Genomic DNA, 21,657 nt, shown 5'->3' with positions numbered 1-21,657 from the left:
TTTGCTGGCACCAGAATCACAGCAGAAGCCAATGCTGGAACCCTTCCCAAGTATTTAGAAATTAAAATAATAAAAGAAAACTGAGCATATGGAGTTTGTAAAGTGCCGTCCATCTTCGAGAAGGGATCGGACTAGCTCAGAATGCATGGCAGAGCTGGGGTCTGAGGGGATGTGTCCATGGAGTAAAGACAGATACTCAGCTCTCAGGTGGGGACGAGGGCCAGGGGCACACACGGCTCCAGGCACGCAAAGTGTAGGGATCCCCTTTGGGTTGTACTTTTAAAAGAGGAGAAGGAATGTTCTCTGTGTCTCCTCCCTTACTACCAGGGAGTCCCCAGTCCTCCCCCGCCTAGGGAATGCCCCCTCCACCCAGCTCAACCTCAAACATATCTTTAATTCTTCCTCTTCTTTATCTAACTCTAGAGTGGTCTCGTAGGCTCGATCTCTAAAACACACCCAAATGCAGCTGCTTCTCACCCCCTCCCTGCCTCTACTCCAGTCCAGCACCCTCCTCTCACTCAGCCAACAGCAGCCACCCTTGCCTGGTCTCCCAATGCCTCCCTCCCCACTCCGCCTCTCCATCCTGTCCTACCCACAGCCAGCAGATGGATCTCTCCTCCAAACACTTTCCATCCCATGTGGGTTTAAGAAGCTTAACTGCCCTCTCTGCCCTTCAGGTCTTGCATGCTCCAGGCCCTATCTGCCCCCAGTATCACTGGTCTTCCTTCTGTCCCTCAAACAAGCCAATGTCGTTCTTCCCAAGGGCCTTTGTACATGCAACTCCCTCTGCTGAGAACACTCTTCACCCTTTTAATGACCAGTTCCTCATTCAGGTCTTAGCCCAAATACCACCTCATCAGAGAAGCCCTCCCTGTCCCCTTCAGCTTAAAAACCACCTTTCCAATTCTTTTCGACTTCACTCTATTTATTTCTACATAATCTATCATTATCTAAAATCACCTCATTTGTTTGTTTGACTTGTCGCTCTACCGTGTGAGTGCTGTGAACCCCAGACCTGTCTGTCCTCTTTCCTGCTGTGTCCTCCATATCTGGAGTGGTGCACAGCCCAGAGCAGACCCTCACAGTCATCTACTGAATGGAGACTGAGTGAACACCAAAGCCGCCTGGTTTATCTGGGCATCAACCAGGTGTTTAGGTAGCACCATGTAGCACCTTGCAATTGCTGAGTGGCAAACGTCACTCAAGCAGAATTCATGAGATTCTGGTGGAGCCCGTAGTCATGAGTCAGGGCACTGTGGAGTGAGCCTGTTCCCAGCCAAATCGTCAGACAGTATGTGCTGGGGGCTCCCCATCCTGACAGAGCAAGAAAGTAGGCAGGAAAACTTGACTCGCCACTCCTAGAATTGGGAGGCCACCTGGGAGGCTCAGGTGCCTCCATCTACCCCAGGCACGCAGGTGTCCCCTATGCCAGCTGGCACTAGATAAAGAGGTGGGCTGGCTGGAAGGTATGGGCAGCAGGACAAAAAGGACAGGCAGGTGTCCCATGAGCCCTTGGGGTAGGAGACCTGGCCAGCCTATGGGCCCTGAGGGTCCTTGAGGGGTCTTGAGCACCTTGGCTTGGGTGTGCAGAGGTGCCTGTGTGGACACATGTAGACACTCATGGCGGTTCCCAGAGGTGGCCAGGCCGATGGAGGGTAGTGGAGGGTCCCTTCCCTGCAGCCCCACCCCCTCCACTTCTCCATCCTCCCCCTCCGTCTGGCTGCTCCTCTCCCGCTCTGCTGCACGCTGGCCTCCGCAAGATGGATTTTCCTGGCTGTGCCAATCTTGCTGCCACCTGTTCGTGCTGTGCTGGAGCCAGCAAAGTGGCTCAGCTTCAAACCCAGAGCAGCTGCGAGAGCTGTTGCCAAGCCTTGCTATCCCCCTCGCTCCCTTCCTTTGTTGCAGCAGCAGCCTTGGGCTCCGAGTCATCCTGTCACCTGCTGTCAGCTGGGCACCCCCATCTCTCCCCACCACGCCCCCACCAGCCCCCTTCAGTCCCCTCCAGGCCTCCCCAGCCCTCAGCCCCCGGTGGCCAGGCTGCAGAGAGGGGCATAGGCCGGGGCATCCATAGCAGCCCTTGCCACTGGGCCTGCCCCCTACCCACAACCCAGACTCTCAATCTCCTTCCCCTCCCCCACTTCTCGTGGGATTCCCCAACTCACTGCTCCCCAGAGCCTTCCCCCCAACTCCAGACAGAAGAACTGAGGCTTGGACCAGTGGCCTGAAAGAGCCAAGAAGTGTCCAGCTCTACCCACTGAGCCCATAACAGAGCATGTGGCCCAGGACACCCCCAGTCAGAGCAAGCTCCAAACCTCCGGGAGTGGGAGTGGGAGAGCTCCGGAAACTTCCTGCAATAGCAATCCAACCCACGCCAGAAGCTTGAGTCCCAGCCCTGCCCCTAATGCTCACTAGCTCCATGACCTTGACAAAGCCCCTCTAAACCTCAGTTTCCTTGGCTGCCAATAGACTAGGTTGGTGCCTGCCCACCCTGCAGTGTCACTGCAAAGAGCAAACATAGGACTAGTGCCTTGAATCCTTCGGGAACAAGACAAGGATATAATTAAACATATGCGTGGGACAGAGAAATGCAAACTGTAAAGTACTGTGCAGCCCGAGAAGTTGTGTTGCTCTTTCTCACGGGATGTGGACGTACTCCCAGAGAGGCAGTGAGGCCCCATGGCCTGAGAGCATGCACATCCAGCCTCCAGGAGAAAGATTTGGGTTGTTTGACTTCAGAAATACCAGCTCCGGCTGAGGGGGCATCTGATGGCTGAGACAGACACATCAGAAGATAGAGCAAGACACAGGCAGATAGACAAATAAACACAGATGAAATAGCCTGTGTGGCCAATGGCTCTCCTGATGGGAATGGACAGGTAGTAGTGGCTGGATTCCCATAGCCTGAGGCCTCTCTGCTCCACGAGAACCTCTCCCTGCCTGCTGCCCTTGGTCATCAGCTCTCACACAAGGCTCACTGGCATAGTGCTTGTGCATGCACACATTCTAATCCTCACCAGAGTGAGAGGAGGGGGGTGCAGGACCCTCCAAAAAAAATTTTTTTAAATTGGGCATGGAACCCAATGCAGGGCCTAAATTCACAGCCCTGAGATCAAGACCCTAGCTGAGACCATGAGTTGGACACCCAACTGACTGAGCCACCCAGGTGCCCCTGGACCCTCCAAATTCTAAGATGCTACTAAGGAGCCAAATAGTCTCTGGCAATAAAGGGAAGGAGTCTTCTCTTATGCAAATTACTTGGGGTCTGAGGAGGTTCGCCTTTGTTAGTGATGGTAATAGGAAACTACAGACAGACCATTTCAATTGCAGGAGCAGGTATGGTGGGGGATGATCACTGGGGATGAGGCATCAAGGAGAACTGAGGACATTGATGGAGAAACCCTAGTACCTGCTCAAGTTTGTCAAGTACATCTTTCCCTGGGTGCTCAAAGCTGTTCACCAGTACCTGCAGATGAGCAGAGAGCTCAGGGGCTTCTGACACCATCTGATTGCTGGAGGTCAGCTGGGCTGGGGGCACTAGCTCCAGCAGGGTGTGGACTAGGCAGGGGCTTGAGCTGGCAGTCTTGCTTCTTCTTTGCCCCTGCCATATATCCCCTCACAGCTGCCAGACTACTCCTTCCAGAATGAGTATCAAATCTGTCCCTCCCCTGATTCTCTCCCCCATCCTATGGCTTCCCATTGCACATGTAATAAAGTTCAAATACTACCCATGGCTTACAAGGGCACCAGGGTCAGGGGCAGCCCTGCCTACCACTCCAATCTCATGTCCTACTTGTTCCTCACTTACTGCTCTCCATCCACACCAGCCTTATTGTTCCTTCAACCTGGCCCCACCTCAGGGCCTTTGCGCTTGCTGTGCTCTCTTCGTGGGACACTCTAGCCGCCAGTTCTTGCCTTAGTTGCATTCTTGTAATTTAGGTCTCAGATGGCCTTACAGTATCCCAGTTAGTGTCCTTCTCCTTCCTCTGAGTATTATCACATCTCCCTGGGTTTTGCTCATTTGCTTACTATGTAGCATAGAGCCCTATGTGAAAATATTTCCTCTGTATATTTTTAGATTATGTCTGCCCTATAGAATGTATAAAAGACATCGTACTCTTGTCTTATTCACTGCTGTTTCCCATTATCTGGAGCAGAACCTGAAACACAGTAGGCATTTAATAAATATTCCCTCAGTGAAATGAGTGAATCACAGAGGAAAAGGCCAAGTGTCCCCAGAATGGGGAGCTCACATCCAAGAAACTGAACAGAGGGGAATGCAGTTGGAAGACAGGCACAATTTCAAGGGGTGAGGACCACAGAGACCTCCAAGGAGCGCATGATGCCAGTGCTTATTTTACCATGGGTTTTGCTCAGTTTACCTCATTGAATGTTCATCACCTGGAGCTGGTGTATTACTAACCCCATTTATAGATGAAGTAGTTGTGGCTCAAGTGTTGATCATGTATCCATCCACATCATTACAAATGTTAAGACTTTATCTTTTTGATGGCTGAGTAATATTCCATTGTGTATATATAGATCACATCTTCTTTATCCATTCCTCTGTCAATGGACATTTGTCCTCTTTCCATAGTTTGGCTATTGTAGACATTGCTGCTATTAACATTGGGGTGCAGGTGCCCTTTCAGGTCACATATTTGCATCCTTTGGATAAATACCTAATAGTGCAATTGGTGGGTCATACCGTAGCTTCTCCCTGTAACATTCCTCAAAGCACGTTGCCTACTTGAAATGGCAGAAGACAGGGGTCATGGCCAGCAAGCTTACAAGGACTGCAGGCCAAAGAGGGCAGTGGTCAGGAAAGAAAAGCCAGAAAAAGTGGGTCCTGCTCTGTGGCAGACAAAGGAAGAGTGAACAGAGATCTGGCTCATGACTGAAATGAAGCTCTTGGTAGAGGCCTATGCATGGTAGCCTTCTACTCACCCTCCAGGACTAGAAATGACTAAAGACTTGGATCTGTACTAGCCCTATATCTGGCAACACACCTTAGCTTTAAGCCTCACTGTCCTCCTCTATGGGATAAATATAACACTCACCTCCAAGAGTTGCTCTAAGAGTGAGCCAAGCCCCATATGTAAGAGTATTTTTATAAACCTTCAAGCGTTGTTAAAATGTGCATAATGAGGACTCATTTGGCTTCAAGGGTCAGAAATCCACCTCAAACTTAATCAAACTCAAAAGGGTTCTTATAATTAAAAAGTCTTCTAGATGGGGGATTTGGCTTCAGGCTTAGCTGGATCAGGATGCTCCAACAAAATGAGTCCCTCTCCTTGTCTCCTTGTTAGCTCTTTTCTGTAGGGCTTCTTCCTTACTTCTTACATAGGCTGTCATCAATGGGTGGCCATCAGTCATTCCAGGCCCTCACACTCACAGATGACCAACCCCACCTGAAAGGGAACTTCTATATAAACCCCAGCTTAAGTCTGAAGATTGATTCTCATATAAATTGGAAGCCCAACCTGAACCAACCTTGATGGAAGTCAGGAGACTAGGAAACTCCTGGAGCCACAGGTGGGATTGGCTTCATCAGAACCATGAAGACTGTGAGTGGTGGCAGTAGAGGTTCTCCAAAGGAAAATGGCGGTGCAACTACCAGAAGAGGGTCTGGGACCCTGGCTAGCACATAATGAAAGTTCACAGCAAGACCAACAGTGGTCTCCTTCCCCTTGCAGCTGCTATGGCAGGGCAGCATTCTAGGGCCTCAGGTTCCAGGAGGCTCCATTCTGGGGCTGCCTTGCAGGGGTTCACAGGAGCTAGCTCCCCTGCGAAATGCTGAATAGGGCTGCTGTGAGGGTTACACAGAACTGTTCTGTGGCGATGATTTGTAAATGGTGAAATACCTTTCAGATGTGAGAGATTATCCTTAACAGTTTAGAATAGAAGAGGTGCAGGGAAATGACAGGATTTTTAAACTGAAAGAGGCCTAGAAACCATTGGCCACCACCTCCTCCCCCACCTTCAAGTCATCAATACAAAGGAGCCAGCAGAATGAATTTAAAATGCAGATCACATTATGTCACTCCCCTGCCTAAACCCTCCACTGGCTTTCTTAGATTCTCTTCCTCTGTGTCAAGGGCCCTTATGATCTGGTCCCTGCCTACCTCTCAGGTGCCATCCCCCCTTATACTTTCCCACCACTTCCACATGCCCAGCCACACTGTCTTCCCTTTGCTTATGCAAACACACCAAGCTTATTTCCTTTTAGATACTTTGCTATTCCCTCTGCCTAAAACACTTTTCCCCCAGATCTCCAAATGGCTGCCACTTCTCATCCTTCAGGTCTCAGCTGAAACATCACCTCTCAGAGACATCTCCTGGCCACACTTTTGTATTGATGTCCACCACATCTCTCCTTCACTCTTTCTCACCTATTTTATATTCTTCAGCTGGAATTATCTTGTTGGTTGGTTTGGTTATTTACTGCCAGTTGCTCTCCTGCCTGACACCCCCACTGGCATAATCAGATCCAAGGAAACAGTACCTACACACAGTACAGGGCCTGGCATAGATTAGAGGTCAATAAATACTTGTTGAAAATGAATATGTGGATGGATGTATGGTCAATGGATGGTGGATGGTGTTGGGATGATGGGTAAGTCTGTGGGTAGATAGATGTGTGAGTGGGTGGATGGATGGATGGATAGATGGATGGATGGATGGACGGATGGATGGATGGGTGGGTTGGTGGGTAGATGAGTGGATGGGTGGATGGAGAGTGGGCCGAGCCCATGCCCTGCCTGGTCTTGTCCTCACCCTCTAACTTGTTTCTTGCTCTTAAAAAAAAGTATGTACAGTTGCCCCTTTTAGACTAGGAACTGACTTGGAGATCTGGTAGCTAAAGACCCTCCAGACTCCTCACTTCACACCAAATCATGCACTGTAGCCTCAATGCCACCTGCTCTAGTCACTGAATTCATTTGACTTCGAAGTCCATTAAACTGAGTATTAAGAGGTTAATAAAACCTTTTCCCCTGCATGAGCACACCTCCACTCTTGCTGGCTGCCTGCTGTGCCCATCAGCTGGGGCTGCCTGTCACTGTTACCAGGAACTAGGAGAGAGATTGGCTACCCCTTTTTGCCTGGCAAGCCATGCAGGTGAGTGGGCACCTTTGTCCTCACATCAGCAGCCAGGGAGAGGTGTCACCAAGGTCCTGCCCCTCCAGAGCTATTCTGGGATATGAGAAATGGGAGGTGCTCTATTTATTTGAATACTCTGCTCCTGAGCTGGGGGGTCTGTGGGTTGGCATGTGAGTCTACAGTGGCCTTACACACAGACAACCTTCTGGGAGCTGCCCTGGTGTCTCAGCAGCAGAGACTGAGGGAGGGTAGGTGCACTGCTGTGACTGGCTCATTCCAATCACTGAGGAGAAAAGGCTCCAGGAGAATAGTGGGCAGACAGGGCAATGGACCTGTGGGGAAGCAAGGTAGACCCACTGGGCTGAGAGCCCACATTCAAGGGATGCCTTGATGTAAATCCTAGGCCATTCTTAACATAAGGTCCTGAGAACAAGGGAGGTTCCTCTCTCTATCTGGAAAATTCCATCTCCATGAAATCTGCTTGAAGAAAACATCAAGTCTCCACATCACTGTTTTAGGGGGAGGGAGCACACTGCAGAAGGAAGCATACAGCAAGATACCATATTGTAAAAAGTCAAAAATCAGGGGCAGCCCGGGTGGTTCAGTGATTTAGCGCTGCCTTTGGCCCAGGATGTGATCCTGGAGACCTGGGATCAAGTCCCATGTTAGGTTCCCTACATGGAGGCTGCTTCTCCCTCTGCCTATGTCTCTGCCTATCTCTCTCTCTGTGTCTCTCATGAATAAATAAATAAAATATTTTTTAAAAAAATCAAACGAAACTATGTTTAGTTGCATAAACAGACATACCTGTATACATGCAGAGAAAGGCCCAGAAGGCCACACACCAAATGTTCACCAGTGGTTTCCAACTTAGAAAAAAAAATCTCTGAGATTTGGGCCAAGGTGATTTGTAGTCTTTTTAAAAAAAAATTTACAATAATAAGGTATTTGTGTTTTATATGCAAAATTAAAAATTAATTTTTAAAGATCTTCACCAAGGATGTAATTTGGACTGTGAGGATCAGACCTAACTCTTAAAGGAAGTGGCACAAAGGACACAAAAGAACACAAGAGGGTCCTGGCTGACCTAGGAGATGAGCCGGGCCACCATCCTAGGCACCCTGTCTTAGTGGTGCTCTCTGCAGATGTTGCTGCTCACCTTTGAGGCTTCCTGGGGCTGGGCACCCCTGGCTGCCTTCCTAGACCTGAGACTTCAAGATCGTACTCTGAGGTAGCTGCAGCAGACCCAGGAATCTGTTCCGGGACTTGAGGAGCAGAGAGGGTGGGAAGCCAATGCCCAGAGGGAGTGCGGAACAATTCTGCTGGACTGATCCCAAAATACCAGAGCTGCAGCATCTCTGCTTCCAGTGGCCAAGTGACAGTGTCCACACACTCATGCAAGGGGGGTTATTTTATTAACCAGATAGATTAAGCATCTCTCCTTCTAATTACAAGTTTAATTAACCTTGGCACACAGTATGTACCAACCCCCAAGGGACTGAGTCACAACTCCCACACTGGGCGAACATTGCCCATCTGCTCAGCACTAGCTTTAGCTGGCCCTCAAGGGACTGGGGCAGTGGGCTCTGAGGGCCTGGGGTCTGGTGGCACCAGAGAGGAGGGGTGGGAAAAGGGGATGGGGATTGTTAGGATGGCCTTGCTGTGGATGTGGGATTCCAACACGGTCCGTCTTCCACAGCCTTCCTGCAAGTGACCCTAGGTGAGATAAGACAGAGAAGTCAGACTGGGCCACCCCACTTGGGTCTCCCAAGCATCTGCAGGATAGCCTGGAGACAAGATTTGTGTTCATCTATCACTTACTGGATGGTGATGGCACAGGTGCTACCTTCAATTTTCCAAGCCGGGGTTTTGTCATCTGTAAAATGAGCAAAGTGATAACTAAGACATGAGGCTTCATGAAGAGGATAGAGGTCAAGATGCCTTGTAAAATTGCATTCATGTATTCATTCACTTATTCAGAGGATATTTATGGATTATGCACTGTATTAGCAAAGGTAAGTAATACAATGATGAACAGAGAGAATTTAGAGACTGAATTCTCTGTAAGTTGACTGTGTCTGGCTAATAATTCCAAAGTATTTTCACATGCATGTGCACACACACGCACACACACTCTCCTTACTGACCTGTCATCCACAGCACCCCACATTTAGCACACCACACACATTCTCCTTCACAGCCATGAACAGAACATGCACCATCTCAGAAACACACCTACATTCATGAAGAGGACCACATGGCTTCTCTGTTCTCAAGAAGTGTGAGGCCAGAGATATCACATTAATAAGAAGCATAGAAGTTCTGGTAAGAGGGTTTTTATATACTTATTTGCAAGCTTATTAAAATCCTAACCTAGTCTTCTCTTCACTAATGCAGTGTTATTGGAGTCTCCTGATGTCTGTGTGGGAGGGTGAAGACAGGAGCATGTGTATTTGCATATGTGTGAGAGAAGATTTTTGATGCATTTATGTGTGCGCATGTATGTGTGTGTATATACACCCCGGGGTGTGTGTGTATATGTCCAGGTGTGGAGTGTGAGGCGTGTGTCATGCTCTTATGTTTCTTAGGATCCTTCAGTGGTGAGCTGTCTCTCAACTTATTTTTCACTATAACCCCCATAAAGAGCCTTTGTAGACACTATTCTGACTCGCACCCTCTCTGAATTGTATACTACAGATACACCATATATCTCTTTATGTATCACATATAGATCTGTGCTTTATATAGAGAATGAGCCCATTTTTTTCACCTACCACCACTCCCAAAGGAAAATTTCCACCCCATGGGGGTCATACTGCCACCTAAGCATGATATAGAGCAAGAGTTTCTGGCTCTAGAGGTCTGTGACCCCCTGATGCTGTGTGCCATGGTTCCCAGTCTCAAGGGCTAGAGATCCTGTAGTAGGCTGGGGAAAGAGTCTGGGAATCCAGGTTTTGGTAAGCTCCCAGGGATTCTGATGCCCTGACTGAGGACTAAGAATGGAATGGAAGGGAGTTTAGAACCATCAGGGACCATCTAGTCTGAGAGGAGGTCTGTTTGGAGACCCTTCCTAACCCTAGAGAACTTGGAATCTCAACCCACAAAGGAAGAGATCCAGCCAGCAATACCTTCCAATATCAGACTGTCCCAGGGTTCCCCAAAAGAGGCTGGAGGGGGCTGGCAGCTGGGCCAGAACTCAGCCCACAGACTTAAGACTTAAGTAAGGCAAAATGAGGAATGTGTCCCCAAGATGAGGATCATGCAGCTGGAGTCTGGAACAAACACCGATCCAAGGTGTCTGGAGTCCCATTTTCCATCTGTTCAATAGAGCTACAGATGCCCCCCACACTAATCTGGGCCCCCCTTCTGGGAGCCCCAACTTCCCCTAGTCCTGGGTATTCAATATGCCAAGCCCCGGGAGAGGAGGCAGTTACTTCAGCCCTGCCCACCAGACCAGCCCTGTAACTGGGATGGGAGTTCCAAGCTATCAAGGGTTGGAAACCTGTCTGGGAGTTGCCAAGGACCTGGTAGCAAAATCAATCAAAACCAGAGACCACCTACGTGGCCCTGCCCTTTGTGGGTGCCAAAGAATAGCTGTGCCACTTTGGAGGCCTGGACCAGTGCCCAGCCCCAGCCCTGGATGTCTGAGTGATCAGAGCACAGGGGACCAATTGATGCACTGTGGGCGGTGGTCCAGCAAAGGGCTGGCAAGGGGCAGATGGGAGCCTGGAAAAGGAAGGGAGGGGCAGTCATGGTGGCTGAGGAGTGGGGGGGGGGTAGTAGTACAAATGACACTGTGAAGGTATGATGGCAGGAGAGGGGAAGATGGGATGACAGTGGGTAAGAGGTGGAGGGAGCATGATGGAGGGAGCATGGAGAAAGAGTGAGGAGGAGGGGCACTGTGGTTTGATGGGGAAGCCAAGAAGGCATCCTTCTCCCTCTCTTAAGCTTTTAAAGGCATCAGAGCATCTTGCTAATTGTTCATCTCCCAGAGACGCTAATGAAATTAACTCTGCAAAATGCTCATCAGGTCATCTGCAGAGGGCACAGTGCCAGGCTTCCGCTTGGTCCAATCCCCTCCTCCTCCTCCTCCTCTTCCTCCTCCTCAGCTCCTCCTGCCCCTTCCTGTTGATTCCCCACCCCCTCCTTTTCAACGGGCCCCTTAGCAGGGAATGTCTCACCACCAAGCCTGTCTAAGAGTGCCCAGTAGGGAAACCAGAAATGGGGGCTATGTAGCCCCTCAGAATCTAGGATGCCATGGAGCTCATGAAGCTGGAAAGGTTGTCCCTGGGTGTGTATGTTTCTCTACATGTGTTTCTGAGTTTGTGTGCTATGTGTCTGTGATAGCACATACATCATATGTACATGTGTCTCTAATAAAGCCATTTGTTAAACTGAACATTCTTTCACTCAGCAAACTTTTCTGGGGCATCGTCTAGGTTTAAATCCTGTCCCATCTCTTACAAGCTGAGTGGCTTTAGGCACTTTACATTCCCTCTCTGTGCCTTAGTTTTTTTATCTATATAATGTGGATGATAATAACATCTGCTTCATAAAGAGTTGTGAGAATTGAAAAAGATAAAGCAGTTAAGGATCTTAGTCCTATGCTGGGCACAAGGTGAGATCACAAGAAATGTTGGGCGCTGGAGGTGCCATGGCAAGGCGATCTCCATTCCTATGCTCAGCACTGGGGAAGTCCAGGCACAAAGTTTTCAGTAGCACAGGGCAGCACGGGGAATGCAATAGGCTGTGTATGAAGGAAGTGGGGGATATGTGGAAGTGTTTTTACATGTATGTAAGTATTTTGGGGGGAAATGTTTTTATTGATTGTTTTCAGTTGCACATGTGTGTGATTTGGGTAAGGGAAGTGCATCTGAGTTAGAAGCAGACTGAGTGGGTGCTGGCATACTGTGTGTGTGTGTGTGTGTATGTGTGTGTATGTTGGATTCAGTGTTGGGGTTCTGTGTGAGGAAGGGACTGGTCCGGATATTGCTGAGGGTCCTCTGAAGAAGCTTGTTTCTAGTTCTCTTGCCCTTTTAACCCCCACACATTCTTCACTTGTCTTATGACCTGGCTTTCACCCTAACTTAAATCTATGTCTTCACCCACAGACTCAATTTCCCCAGTGGAGTGACATTAAATCTTGCAAACAGTGGGCAATAAAAAATGCTTGTTCCATCTTGGGCAGGGCTCTAGAACAGATTTTTGTAAAAGGTGATTCTGGGGATGCCTGGGTGGCTCAGTTGGTTGAGCATCTGTCTTCGGCTCAGGTCATGGTTCCAGGGTCCTGGGATCAAGCCCTGCATTGGGCTCTCTGCTCAGCAAGGAGCCTGCTTCTCCCTCTCCCCCTGCTCATGCTCTCTCTCACTCTCTCTCAAGTAAATATTTGTTGTTGTTGTTGTTGTTGTTTTTACAAAAGATGATCCATATCAGTTTTTAAAGTACAAATAGCAGAAACCCAAATAGGCTTAAACAACAAAAGGGGGAATCTATTGGTTCATGTAACTGAAAAGTCCGGGGTATATCTGGCAGCTTCAGGAGCATCTGGACCCAGGGCGCTTGAATGATGAACCAATATACAGTGTCTCTCTCTTCTCCAGGCTCTGCTTTTCCTGCCCAGGCTTCAGTCTCAAGGCATGTGCTCCTCACACAGTGGCAGTTCCAGGATCTCCTCTTTTCTGCTCCAAGTTCAGCAAGAAAAGAAATTATTTCCTTAGTTCTAACAAAAATCCCAGAAAAGAGGCAGCCTGGGTTCATATACCAATCCCTCAGTGAATCCCTGTGGTTCAAAGAACAGTGGATACTGAATGGTTAGGTCTGAAGTATGTGCTATCCTCTGGAACTGGGGTAGGGTAGCCCCACATGCATCTCATACATTGATGGTGGGGAAGGGTGATGCCTCTGCTTCCAGAAGATGGAAGCTGGATGCTGAGCAGTGAGTAAATATGGATCCTTGGATCAAGGCAGGGCCTATCAAAGCCAATGTGTGGTCACCAAGAGCAAGTCCAGCCTGCTGAACTAATTTCTTGTTTTAGTTATTGAGCTGGTAGATTAGGACAAAGCTGGAGGCTCAGTAATCCGGGACTCTGCAGGGTCTTTCTGTTTATTTTGTGGGTGGAGCAGTGAGGTGTGAGCTGAAGGACGGTGTGGTTAGAGGTGTCCTGAGAGATGAAAGAGATATTGACTTATTGCCCTAGTGCAACTTACCACGTAGTCTGGAGTGGGGAAAGCCGTCAGGCGCTCTCCTTGGTCCTGCCCTCAGCCACCTGTTTATTAAGACTTGGTTGAAAGTATATATGGCTTCCCAATCTCATCTAGGAATAAAAAGAAGCTGAAGAAAATAGTACCCTGGCCAACAGCTTCCACATCCTGAGAGGGCTCCATATAGGAAAGAGGGATTAGATGTAATACAATGGGATAGAATTGGGATGAATTGAAGTCTCTGTCCTTAAATTCAGAAAGCCAGTGTCCCAAGGGTAGATAGGGAACATCCAGCTGTTGGCAGCACCTGTGGCAAAGACATAGGGCAATGTTTCTCAAATCGCAGTCTTTAGACCACTGGCACCAGTAGAAATAGCTGGTAGGGGGTGGAATGGGGGTAAAAGCACAGATTCCTAGACACTTCGCCAGACATATTGAATCAGAATCAGGATGGGGCAGAGCCTGAAGATGTGCATATTAACCAGCATCACAAGAGGTTCTGGCACATCTCCAAGTCAGGGATGGCCTCACCGTGGGCTCAGAGATCCCCCCATCCAGTGGGCATCAGCAGCTGATTGGGACCTTGCTAATGCATCAGACCATGTGGGCAGGAGATGTGCCAATTCCTTTCAAGGGATGCCATCAGAGGAGCAGCCTTCAGAGAGAGCACTTGGAGTAGGGGGCCAGGGTGGCAAGGACAGGGCCCCAGCACTCTATTGCTATGTCAGTAGCAGAAGCAGAATGATTTGATCTAAAGAGAGAAAATTCAGGGATGCCTGGGTGGCTCAGCAGTTTAACACCTGCCTTCAGCCCAGAATGTGATCCTGGGGACCCGGGATCAAATCCCACATCAGGCTCCCTGCATGGAGCCTGCTTCTCCCTCTGCCTGTGTCTCTGCCTCTCTCTGTGTGTGTCTCTCATGAATGAATGAATGAATGAATGAATGAATGAATGAATAGAGAAAATTCAGGACAGACCCAGACTTTGTCTTCTGAAGTTAAAAAAAAAAAAAAAGGAGTAAGAGTCTTCTGAATAACAGAAATAAACATGGAGGGGATAGGTTTGATTAGGCTCCAGAAGGTGAATCTATTGAGGGGCAGATTCCAAGGTGAAATTCCTAGCTGGCCGAGCAGTTGGAGGTGAAATTCAAGCATGGTCACTGGGATATAGCAAGGGGGCCACAGACACTTGTTGGAAGGTCCAGGGTCTGGCCTCTCCCTCCCTCTGAGTCTGGGACTCAAAAGCAAGGAAGATTAAAGATGTTAGAAGCCCTCCTATCTGACCATCTACCTTTGAGCCTGAGACAAGCACTTCCTGGCAGCCCTCCAGTCTGGATTCTTAAGCAGAATTCAGGTGAGACATTTACTCTTTATCTTTGCAAGGGCATCCCTGCTCCTTTTCCTGACATGCCCTGAGTACCGAGTGGAAGGGGACAGCTGAGCTGAGGCCTGAGTGACCAAAAGGAACCAGCCATGTGAAGATCTGCAGACAGAGTATCCCAGGAAGAAAAGCAAATGGGAAAGTCCAGAGGTGGGGATGAGCTTGGCTGCTGGAGAAACAGAAAGGAAGCCACCATGGCTAGGGCCTAAGCAGAGTCACAGAGGTAGGCAGGGGCCAAATCATGCTGGTTTGAAGGCAGTGGTCATCCTTAATGCTGCTTTCTTCATATTTCAGCTGCTGGTATGGAGGAGAATTACACTTCTTGGCCCTTTTGGATGGCGCCATAAGGTCAGCTATGGCCAACGAATTGTCAGTGGAAGGGATGTGTCATTTCAGGGCTCAGCCATTGACAGCTGGTGGATGTACCTCTAGTGCTCTCTTTTCCTCTGCTTTACTGACAAATGATATTTCAGAGAGTGGCTGTTTTGTCAGCCTGTGTCCTTGATGAACAAATGCGAAATAAACCTTTGTTGATTGAAGCCACTGAGATTTGGGAACTGTTCATTACTATGATATAACCTAGTCTATCCTGACTACTACACAGACCATTCTACTCTGGTTGAAGAAAGAAGGTCAGCAAAGTAAACGCAGGAACCAAATGAAGTGAAGAGACCCTTTCCTTTCTTGTTCCCCAAACTATATTCCCAAATTTTAGTCCCAGAGCAGAAACTGCAGAAAGAGGAAATATAAGGAGCATGGGCATTGAAGTCAAAGCCCCCTAGAACCATCCCTAGCTAGCCCTGCAACCATTGAGTATGGTTGGCCTGGGCATAAGGCACTTCTTCTCTCTAAATCTTAGTTACCTTATCTGTATAATGGTTATGATGATGTTTATTTAACAAGATGGCACGCGAGGATCAAATTATAAATGTAGGCAAGGACATAGCGGAGTCCAGCACAGACCATTATGATATCATCTTACATCCCAGACCCAATCCCAGTACTTCCTTGTCCTCTTCAGTGCCCATGGCTAGAAACCCCAGCTTCTAGCCATCTCTCTTATACCAGGTACCGTAAATAATGGACCTGCTAAGGTTTCACCTCTCCTACCCACCTCTTCCGTGGGAGCACAGTGAGGCATACTGTCAGAGGGAGTAGCCTGGGCATGCACACACACACACACACACACACACACACACACACTCCAGTTGGGTAGACCAGATAGACACAACATACATACATACACACAATCACCAAAGCAGAGTTCAAAACCTGGAGGCTGTTGGACATTTGTGGACATTTTCATCTGGGCTCACGTGAGGTGTAAAAACAAACAAACAAACAAACAAATTAATTAATTAATTAATTTTAGTTAATATCTTTAAACCCCAAGATTTCACATACAGTGGCTTCTTTCGAAAATTTGGAAGCTCTGGACACACTGGGCTCCAATTCGACACCAGTTGGCACCTGGAGGAGAAGAGCCAGCTATGCCTTGCAATGGGATCCTATGCCTAGTCTCCAATGCTGCCATTGCCTCCTTGGCACTGACACCCAGGGTCCATTAATTTGTATCTGGACATTGGCTGATGTTTCTTATACAAGAAAGAGAAAAGTAAGAGAAAAGCAAAACATTTTTTCATAACCCTTCTCTATCAAAAGTGAGAAACAAACGACAGACCAAGAGAGGGCCTCGTGGTTTCAAGAAATATAAGAGAGCTCTTATCTCTTTGTGGAAGCGTAGACCATTATTATATCACCCAGCGTGCAGCACCAATTTATATTATCAACTGGTCCCTGTAGGTGGTTTAGTTTGTGACCCTGCCCTCACCCTTCTCATCCTTCTTCAGACCCAGAGTAGGACCCCCTCTTTTTCTGACCATTCGCCCTGTGTATACGTTATGCGTTTGCCATTTCCTTTCTCCTTCAAGGCAACTCTGTGTTTACTTTAACCAGATTAGGGGAATGGGGGTGGGGAGCTGGAGACTCCAGCAGCGGTCATTGCTGGAGGCTCCCGGAGACAACGTGATGCGCCCAAGGTCACAGAGCGGGGAGGTGGAGGCGCCTAGCCCCTACCCCTGGTCTCCACAGCTTGCAGAGCCCGGCTCAGTCCTTCACGCCCACGGCTCTGGCCCTGCGCGCTCAGCGCGCAAACACCGCCCGCCCAGTCTGAGGCGCTGTGCCCTGGGGTTGTTTTCCTTGTGCGAACGGCGCCACGGGGTTAGAGAAACCTTGGGTCACACCGGGGTCCACCAGGCTACACGGTTGGGACTGCGGGTGGCCCCGAGTCTGGCCTGCCGAGCGCCGGTGCCTGAGGACCTGGGTCCGGGCGCTCTCCCGCAGCTCCCCGTCCACGCCGCGGGCCGTGGCGTACCGCAGCACGCCGACTGCCTCTGAGCACTGCCGGGAGGCGGGGAGTGGGGCGGGGTGGGGGAGAGGACAGGACTGCAGCCGAACCTGCCCAGGCCCCCCTGCCCCAGGCCGTTCTCTGCAGGCTGGCGCCGCGCCGGGGTCGCCGCAGCCCTGGGCCCCTCCCGGGCCACCTGTGCGCAGGCTGGCAGGCCTGGGAGAGCCCGGATCCGGAGCACCGATCCGCTCCGGGTTTCGGACTCCAGACCCTGTCCCTGGAGACCGCGCGGGGCGGTGGGAGGCCTCCCCGCCCACCGCCCCAACCCCCTCCCCGGGGGAGCCTCGGGCCACGCCGGGAGGGATCCCCTGCGCTGGGGGTGGCCCGCGCGCGCGGCGTGGGGCGGCCCGGCCCCTCCTTCCCCTCTCCCGCCCCGCCCTGCCGCCGCCCCGCTCCAGTGCTCCAGTCCGGGTTTTGAGGCTCCCGCCGGCCCGCTCCCCGGCTGCGGGCTCCGCGCGGCGGCTGGCTCGGTGCGCGGCGCGGCTGGCGCTGCGCTCCGCCCCGGCTGCATTGCCGTGCTCCGGTGCCCAGGGGAGCCACGCGCCGCGCGCGCCCCGCAGCCGGCCGCCCCGAGGCAGCGCAGTCCGCTGGCATGGGCCCCGGCGGCGCCCCGGGCCGGGCTCTGGGCTGAGGCGCTGAAAGCCGCCCTCCCGCCTGTGGGGCCCCCGCCCGCCCGCGGCCATGGCCGTCCGGCCCGGCCTGTGGCCAGCGCTCCTGGGCATAGCCCTCGCCTCCTGGCTCCACCGCTCGGGTGAGTCACGCGCGCGCTCTGGGGAGGTTTGCGGGGGACTGTGCGCGCGAACGCTCGCCGCCCCGGGGGTCCCTGACCCGCTCTGCCGGACCCGGCTGGAGCCCCCCGAGGCCAAACTTTGCGAGGCGGGACGCGGGGGCGGCCCCTCGCTGCTGCTTAGCTTCCCCGCGCGCTTCCCCGGAAGCCTGGGTTCTGCCAAGCGCTGGAGCAGCTGTCAGCGCGCGGGGCTGGGGAGTGTAAACGCTCCACGCCTCCGGGCGGGGGAAGTTTGCAGGTTGCCCGGCCCCAGAGCAGAATCGAGGGTTTGGATCGACGCCCGGGGAGCCTGACTTTGAGGGTCACAGATTAGCGGATTTTGACCACATTCCAGTGCCCAGGAAAATGAGGAGGGGGTTTAAGATACCTCTTACCGGTAGCAGCGGACCCAAACAGCTACTCACGATTCCCACTGGGCACCTGGCCTCTGCCCACGTCCAGAACACAGTGTCCTCCCCTGTCCCCGCCACACGCTCGCACAGGCACACACAGGCGTGGAGACGCATACAGCCGACCCCGGCCCCTGCAAGCCGCACAATCAAGGGCCCGTGGCCCCTGGCCAGGGCCGTGGCTCCCAGCTTCCTTAGTGCGTGGGGGGGCCAGAGTTGTGTAAGGTGGCACCGCCGCTGCTTTCCCTTCTCCCTTTCATTGCACCGCCCTTCCTCCTCCCTTCATGTCCCGTTGGCCACCCTAACCTGCTTGGTAACTAGGCTCTCAGCCCACCTCCCTTGGGGTGGGGGGAGTTCCCCTGCATCCTTTGTCTGCTCTCCCTGAGCTTACACCTAGGCTGAGTTGTTAGGGCGTCCTGATCTCTCCTGGCTGCATCCATTCACTTAACAGAGCTGAGCTTATGTGTGTATTGGGATGGGGGGTCATTTGTGTGATTAAGGGGGCATGGGGTTCACCTCAACAATTCTTGATTCTTGCTACCCAGAGAACCTGGGGGATGCCTCCCAGCATGGCCAGGCCATTGTTAATCCTAGAGGTCAGAAGGGAGCGTTGGGGTTCCTGAGATGCAAAGCCAGACTGATTGGAGATCTATGAGTGAGAGCTGAGACCAGCCTGATGATTGAGGCTGATGGCTGTTTCTTTAAAGGGTCTCTGCGTAGCGCATCCTGCACCCATTCTGCTTAGCTGCCCTCCTCACTCTGCCCGCTCAGTCCTCCCTCTACTCTACCCTGTTTTCCAACATCCCATCGTCCCCCCCAAACCCTCACTTTAACAAGCCCTTCTGCCCCATAACCTCCCTTTTTAATCCTGACTGAGCTGGGAGGCTGCACTGCTGCTGGGTGTGTGTTCACAATGCACACATAGCCATGTTAGGGTTCTGTGTGCAACCTTCAGGGGGTGTAGGGTTGGACAGCCGATCATGGTGAGCTGGGGGTGTTCATGCTCCTCACACAGGAGAGGTGTTGCCAGATACCAAGTAGGTACCCAGGCAATGTTTACTGAATCGGCTGTGTGGTCATATCTGCATGTTGCCCACATTGAGCACGTGTGAGGGCTGTGGGTTGGCATGTGTGCCCTGGCTGCGATGGGGGCTGGCAGTGTGTGCAGCATCGGTATGTGTGTGGCCAGATGAGCTTGTGTGACAGCCGGCCTGCTGCACGTGTGTGTTGGTTGTGAGCAGTTGCACAGGTGAGCATGTGTGGATAAGGGAGTGATGGGTACTGATGAGTCTGGGTGCCACAACCTGGGGGGTGTTACATGGATTCCTTGGAAGGTCATAAAGTAGGGGAACTGCCTCCCTGGCTGGTGGGGCACCTGTTGGGGTCTGGTCCAAGGTTGCCCAGGGAGCTGGCAGGTGGGCACCAGTGCCGCAGAGCTACCCTGGAGCAGAGGCTGCCTCTGGGCATCAGCTCCCAGGCCTGTGGGAGGAGCCTTTGAAGGACAGGCAGGGGCCATTCTTCTTATCTGGGGCCCCTTACTGCTGTCTGCCAGAGGCTCTGGGCACACATGCCCAGGCAGCCTGGCCCTGAGATGACCCCAGCTTCTCCCACACCTCCTCCCACACCACCCATCATCTCCTCAGCAACAGCAGCCAGTGAAAAATATGTGTGTGAGTGGCTGAAGGAGGGACGGCCAGTTGGGTGACAAGGGGCGCCAGGGGCAGTGGGATTGCCGTGTCCTGCTCCCCAGGCCAAGAGCCCACCCTCTGTCAGCGCCTCACACAAAAGCCCGTCCCTTTAGCACACTCACCCCCTATGGGTCCCTGCACACAGGGACCCCACTCTCACCTGTCACACCCCTGTCTCCCCACCCTGGTGAGCCCCTCACACCTGTTGGTTGCCCTGTCACACAGATATCTGCACTCCTGGGGGGAGGGGCCCATGAGGAGCTGGCTTTTCTGGAAGGTGGTGCTAATGGGCACTGAGCTTTGGTATTATCCATCCTGACCCTAGCAATCTGCCCTGGTGGTCTCTTCCTCGGGGCCCTCCCCCATCCTCAGAGCTGGGCCTGGACTCCCCTGTCCACCCCTCACCCCCAGACTAGGGCAGCTGGTTAGGAGGAGGGTGTCTTAATTCTCTAGGGCTAAGAGATAGCCCGCTCTCATTTTGACTTGGGGATGGGGTGGGCTCTACTTCAGGGCCCCCCAGGTATCCCCAGGAGAGGGCTGCTCCTCTGGCCCGCCTGTTTCCCTTTCTCCGTGTTGGGGGGGAGCTGAGGACGGGCATTGATCCAGGTAGCAAACCCCCAACTACGAGCCACTGGCAGGTTCCTTCAAGCAGTCAACTTTGGCCTCAGCCAGGGGCCAGGAGTCTCTCCTGTGTTACATACCTTCGTCCTGCCTGGTGCTCCCTGGTCTCCAGACATGCAGGGTCAAGCCACATAGTCTCAAAGGCAGGAACAGCCTCCAGCCTGGGGTGGGGGTGGGGGGAACCCTTCTCCACATAGAGGCCACAGTGTTGGGTTTGGCTGCTGCCGGGGAGCACATTTGTTCACATGCATGTACACCTGAGTCTGCTCTATCCAAGCCAGCCCTCTCCTGCCACCCTTCCTCGCCTGCCCCCTCCCCCTAGTCCTCCAGCCTGGGGCTGGAAACCTGCAGTCTCTCCCAGCCTCTCTCTTCTCCTTCACGCTTCATGTCTAATCTGTCACCGAGTCCTCCAGCTCTGTGCTACTTGTGACATTGCTCATGTCCCTGTCTTCCTTTGTCACCACTCCTGTCCCCCAGCTCCTTTCTCCCTCACCTTTCCCACCTGGACCAGTGCAGTGGCCACCCCCACTTATCCTCTCTCTGGGGTTCCTCTGCTTTGATTAATGTCCCTGGTATCCTGGCTGGAACCTCCCTAGAAAGCCTGTGGCTCCCCAGTGCCTAAAGGTAGAGTCCAACCCTGAGCCTGGGGACACTTAGGGAAACACCTGCATAACCACGCATGAGTAGGCTGTTCCACTGGGACTTGGCTTTAACTGCTGGTGGGCTGGGCATCCACACCCCCAGACGAGCTCTGGCTTCTGCACCATAGCTCCCTTGCCTTGCAGACACTGGTGCCCCCGGCCCTGCCAGCCACACTCCCCACCCTGTAGCCAACACCTTCTGCTGTGTCCAGACCTAGGCCAAGCCCCCCGCTGCTGCCAGTCTCAACTGTTGTGCTTATCTCAGCTCCCAGCTTCAATCCTGCTCCCTCCAAGAGGCCTCCCCAACTCCTCCCAGGGCCCATGTAGGGACCATGGCACATGAGCTTTGAGTGGCCTACAGGACAGATTCCTCAGCCCTGGAGAGGCATATGGGGCCTGGGCAACTGCCAGAGGCTTCTGGCCTGAGATGTCTACCTATTCGCTC

General features: G+C 52.0%; 1 protein-coding gene and 1 long non-coding RNA gene across 5 annotated transcripts in view; one reads left to right on the top strand and one right to left on the bottom strand.

Moving 5' to 3' along the window:
- Window positions 1-8,506: 8,506 nt before the first annotated feature.
- On the bottom strand, window positions 8,507-18,558 carry LOC144312561 (uncharacterized). Its single transcript, XR_013378062.1, has 3 exons — window positions 18,241-18,558; window positions 8,920-8,974; window positions 8,507-8,814 (listed from the first exon to the last, which is right to left on the bottom strand). It is a non-coding gene; the product is annotated as an uncharacterized LOC144312561 (long non-coding RNA).
- UNC5A (unc-5 netrin receptor A) overlaps window positions 17,675-21,657 on the top strand; it is a 61,979-nt gene continuing 57,996 nt past the window's right edge. For 2 of the 4 annotated variants that reach the window (XM_077895431.1, XM_077895430.1), the window contains exon 1: window positions 17,682-17,837. In XM_077895431.1, the coding sequence (XP_077751557.1) occupies window positions 17,768-17,837 (70 nt within the window). In that variant the 5' untranslated portion in view covers window positions 17,682-17,767. Of the gene's footprint in view, window positions 17,838-21,657 lie in introns of all 4 variants that reach the window. The other 2 variants (XM_077895427.1, XM_077895429.1) reach the window with 2 other exon arrangements.

The sequence above is a fragment of the Canis aureus genome, chromosome 4 (genome assembly GCF_053574225.1).
Source record: "Canis aureus isolate CA01 chromosome 4, VMU_Caureus_v.1.0, whole genome shotgun sequence".
NCBI classification, from domain to species: Eukaryota; Metazoa; Chordata; class Mammalia; order Carnivora; family Canidae; genus Canis; species Canis aureus.
Note: the sequence above shows the minus strand (reverse complement) of the source record. Positions and strands in the feature narration are given on the sequence as shown.